This window comes from Myotis lucifugus, unplaced genomic scaffold (assembly GCF_000147115.1).
Source record: "Myotis lucifugus unplaced genomic scaffold, Myoluc2.0 scaffold_91, whole genome shotgun sequence".
NCBI classification, from domain to species: Eukaryota; Metazoa; Chordata; class Mammalia; order Chiroptera; family Vespertilionidae; genus Myotis; species Myotis lucifugus.
The window spans coordinates 2,405,361-2,410,167 of NW_005871139.1; the positions used below are offsets into that span (position 1 = coordinate 2,405,361).

Consider the following 4,807-nt stretch of genomic DNA (forward strand, 5'->3'; position numbering starts at 1 on the left):
AGTGCAGGTCTAAGCTACTTCCTAGAACTTTGATTCCTGGAAGAAACTATGTCACAGTAGACTGTTGAGTATACGTGAATGTCCTCTGGAAAAGTATGGCATACTTTGCAATTTGAAGTATTCTTTGAATTATTCTATGAATTAGTCCCAATTAAACAGTGTCCAAATAAGAAATCCTTGAGCAGCTAGCTTCCTTGGTCCCTTCATTTCCAATCCTTTGAAATTCATCCTGCTCTGCTCTACTGGTTTTCTGGGAGTTTTCTTCTGAACCCAGAGAAAGCCTCGGCACCAGGGAGAAGTTTTAGCAGACTCAATCAAATGCCTGCTATGTATGATGAGATAGTGAGTGCTAGGTACAGGATGAGACATAGAAATTGAAAGACTGTCTGGCTCTCAGGAAATTTTTTTATTTAGTTGGAAAGACACAGTCAGAATAAAACAATTTATGCCTCTTGTCATCTACCATCACCTTCTCTGATCCATTACAATAATTACGTGATGTTGGTAGGGAAGGATTACTGCCTTGTTTTTTTTTTTTTTAAAGAAATCAGAGCCAAAGATATTAAGGGATTTATCAATGTCATATGGCTGTTGAAGAATTAAGATATGGCCCGGCCAGTGTGGTTCAGTCATTGAGTGTCAACCCAGGAACATGGAGATCGGGGTTTGATTCCCTGGTCAGGAAAACATGCCCAGGTTTTGAGCTCCATCCCCAGAAGGGGGCAGGCAGAAGGCAGCCAATCAATACTGTTTCTCTCTCATCAATGTTTCTATCCCTCTCCCTTCCTCTCTCTCTTAAAAACAATAAACATAAAAAGAAAGAAAGAAAGAGCAAAGATGAGAAAAGAAAAAAAAGAAAAGAAAAGAATTAAGATATGTATCTATGTTTTCCAGCTTCAAGTCCAGGGTTGTTGGGTGTTTGTTTGTTTGTTTGTTTTTTAAATATTGTGGCACATTATACCCTCTAATGCCAAATTAATTTAAAGTAAAGAAAGAGCAGTATAGGAGTGTAAAAGTAATTGTAGTAGTTAAGAGGAGAGAAATCATTAGCAGGATTCAGCTAGGCAGAGAAAGGGGGTGGGCAATCCAAGAAGAGGCAGTGGAGGGAGATGAGCTCAAAGGCTGTTCAACGAATAATGTTTAGACCAATGTTCTTGGGCTATTTGGAATCTGATTGTTCCAATCCAACGGAATGAGGCATCTGAACTTCCAGGCGTGGGTACCACTGTGGTGCCTTCCTTGGTGGAGAGTCCAGGAGACATGGTGCAGACACAGCTGAAGGGACTAACAGTGGGCCTTTCTAGGCGGGGTGGTGTTACGGGCCACCGCATTTACTTCTTGGAGGCATCTAGGACTTGTTTTGGACAGTTGAGAGCAGTGTCTCTCGCCTTAGGGACATATGGGTAGATGGTGTGCACTAATTTTCACAGAAAACTAGTGAACTTCAAAAAGTGGTCGACATCAAGATCAATGAGAAGTGTGAGCATAAGAGCAGGGGACAAACTCGGGAGGATTATAAAGGTGGTTCTTCCGGTGCATCTGCGTGGAAGATCTGCAGTGGTTTAGACCCAGAAGGAAGGGGTAGGTGATTCAAAGTAAAAAAGGCCCCTGCCCAGGGGGAGCTGCCAGCCCCCTCCTAGCACTGAACCTCCAGGCTGGCCCGCCTTTGTGACGTGGCCCAGCCCCCCCAGCCCGAGCTCGGTCTTTGTAGGTGAGTCCCCAACCCAGCGCCCCGCGGAGCAGAGCTGGGCCATGGCAGAGGCGACCGGGGCCGTGGCGGAGGCGGCGGAGGCCGGGGCCGGGGCTGTGGCCGGAGCCGGGGCTGTGGCTGTGACTGTGGGTGTGGCCGGAGCCGGGGCTGTGGCCGAGGCCGGGGCCGGGGCCGAGGCCGAGGCGGAGAAGGCTGAGCCCAGTGGCGGATCTCAAGGCGCTGAAGTTAAAACCCCGCAGCCCACGGGGAAAATCCTCGCGGCCCCGCCGAGGCGGGACTTGGGCTCGGTGCTCAAAGTGTCCCAGCTGCTGCTCGGAGCCATCGTCTCGCACACGGGGCTGACGGTGGCCACTCTCAGGAAGGAGCTGGGGAACGCCGGCTACCAGGTGCGCAGGAAGTGCCGGCGCCGCGCCGGCTCCGCGCGCAAGCCTGGCATCAGGAGCACTCTCATCAGGGTCAGCGGCAGCCACACCTCCGGCTACTTAAGGGTCTGGAAGCCTCCAAAGCCCAAGAGGAAGCCGGCGCCCCGCCCGAGGTCGGAGGAGGGCGTTCGGTCCTGGAGGACCCCTTCGGGGCTGCGGAGCCCCCGGAGGCGCCGCCGCGTGCGCTGCCGCAAGGCGGCCAGGAGGGCGCGGGAAGTTTGGAGACGCAACGCCAGGGTGAACAGCGCCCTGCGGAGGCTGAGGCCGAGAGTCCGGGGCCAGGTGCGCTCCAGAGCCAAGGAGGAGGGCACGAGGGCCAAGGTGATGGACGGGGGCAGAGGAAGGCCCGTGAAAGACAGGCCTCGGTCCCGAGAGAAGAGGCCCAGGGAGGAGAAGAAGCAGGAGCCCGGGAAGGCGGGAAGGCGGACCGTCCCGAGGTCAGCTTCGGTTAGAACGGGCCCAAGGGCTGCTCGCTCAGACTGCCGCAGCATCTGAAAGCCCTTGGCAGCCAGCGGGAGTCCTTGGTGTGGGAGCAACTTCCCTTCCTCCAGGCACAGAGCCTTTCCCCATAGGGTTCCAATTAGAGCCGCTCTCACACTCATGGAAATGGACAAACTATTCACAAGACCTTTCAAATCACCATATTGTGTCTGTTTCCTCTTTATCCCCTGGGGGGCGGGGTGGGGGTTGTGGAGGTGAGACCTTGTAGCAGGGACATGTGAGGTGAGGGGAGGTAAAGTCATTGAGAGTCTGTTCCTGCTACAGGACCCGGGAACATGCCTTTCAAAAGAAAACAGAAGAAAACCAGTAATTCATGGTATTAGACAGAAGTATTGAATTAATGTTAGTCACCCTAGCAACTCCATATTGAGTTTGGGGGCGAGGGCAGGTAAGGAGAGAAGTGGAGAAATCATTGGGGCAAGAGGAGACAGCCTTTAAGTTGAGTGGTCTCACTGACCCAAAGTGTTCGTACCTGAAATTCCTTTTAGGAAAAAGTCTCTTCTCCCAGAATTGATTGTAAATGACTTTCTAGATTTTTGCCCTGATGATAATTTTTAAAATGTTTTATATGTTAATCTTCCGGTAAATGAGTGTGTGTGAAGCATCTAGCACAGGGCTTGGCACAGGGTAGGTCTGTCTCATCACTGGGAGTTAAACGAGTATAAACAATTCTTGATGGAGTGATAATGTGCTATAGCAGAAAACTGCTGGATCAGTACTTAATGAGACCAGGTTCTAGTCAAAGTTCTGCCACTCGGACCTTAGCTGAATTACTGCTTAACCATTCATGGCCATGGTTTCCTTCTCTGGAAAGAAAGGAAAGGAAAGAAAGGGAAGGGGAAGGGAAGGGGAAGGGGAAGGAGAAGGGAAGGGAAGGTGAGTGGAGGGGAAGGGGAGGGGAGGGGAGGGGAGGGGAGAGGGGAAGGGGAAGGGGAAGGGAAGGGGAAGAAAAGGGGAAGGGGAAGGAAAAGGGGAAGGGGAGGGAAAGGAGGAAAGGGAAAGGGAAATGGAAGAAAGAAAGAGAGAGAGAGAGAGAGAGAGAAAGAAAAGAAAGAAGACAGAAAAGAAAGAAGAAAGAAAGAGAAGAAGAAGAAAGAAGAAGAAGAAGAAAGAAAGAAAGAGAAAGAAAGAAAGAAAATTTGGTATTAAACTAGGATGATTTTATGTGTCAGTAGAATAAGAAGGACTTAAATATCACATATGCTTTGATTGACAAAATTCAATAAGGGAATTTTCAACCCGGGAAAGTACCAACTCCTAGAGAGTAAACTATTCAGATTTATAGAATGCATATCAGAAACACAAGGAGATGGGGAAGGTTAGATAATGAATAGCTAGTTCTTTTGCTTTTCCGAAAAAACAACATGTATTGAGCACTATATATAAAATATGGAGCAAATGTATGATTCCTTTTAGTTCTGAATGTGGGAGTTAAGAATAGATGGGAGTAGTTCTCATGCCATAGGCCATGACAGGACACAGAAATGATTCCTAGGGAGCCCTGGCCAGGTAGCTCAGTTCATTGGAACACTATCCAGATATTCCAAGGTTTTGAAAGAAGCCTTGCGGGATAGAGGGTTGCTAGGAAGGGAAACAGCAGAGTAGTTGATTCAGGGAAATGATGTTTCCAGCTGAAGCCAAAGGAGTGGGGGGAAAGGGAAGCACCTTGGAGGTGCTTTTTATTCTGAAAAGAGGTGAGTGAAGGTGAGAGATGGGAAAGTGTGAGAACAACCTGGCGAGCTTGTTATTTCCCCCTGCTGTAATTAGGCATATGTGCTTTTACATTGTCTGTGAGCAGCAGAATGAAGCAAGCAGAAACAGAATCAGAATAGGGAGCCATCTGAAGAGATTAAGAAGTACAAATTGGTAGTTACAAAATAGTCATGGGGCTGTGGAGTACAGCATAGGGGATATAGTCAATAATACTGTAATAACTATGTATGGGGTGCCAGGTGGGTACTACTTATCAGGGGGACCACTTCATAAATTATATAAATATCTAACCACCCTGCTACACACCTGAAACTATTATATAGTAATATTGAATTGTATTGTAATTGAAATATAAAAATTTAAAGAAAAAAGACTAGAGAGCCATCTAAAAGAGGCAGTGAGAAACACAATTAGAACAAACTTAATCAAGTGTTCTTATGATAGCCACATGTATTGCCCC

At 48.3% G+C, this 4,807-nt stretch overlaps 1 protein-coding gene across 1 annotated transcript; it reads left to right on the forward strand.

Moving 5' to 3' along the window:
- Positions 1 to 1,752: 1,752 nt before the first annotated feature.
- Positions 1,753 to 2,628, forward strand: LOC102430954 (testis-specific H1 histone). Its single transcript, XM_006091570.3, has one exon. The coding sequence runs from the start codon at positions 1,753 to 1,755 to the stop codon at positions 2,626 to 2,628; it is 876 nt and encodes a 291-aa protein (XP_006091632.1).
- The last annotated feature ends 2,179 nt before the right edge of the window (positions 2,629 to 4,807 follow it).

What these genes read in the sequence shown, in the direction of transcription:
- LOC102430954 (XM_006091570.3), top strand. Translation starts at nt 1,753, where the DNA reads ATGGCAGAGGCGACCGGGGCCGTGGCGGAGGCGGCGGAGGCCGGGGCC.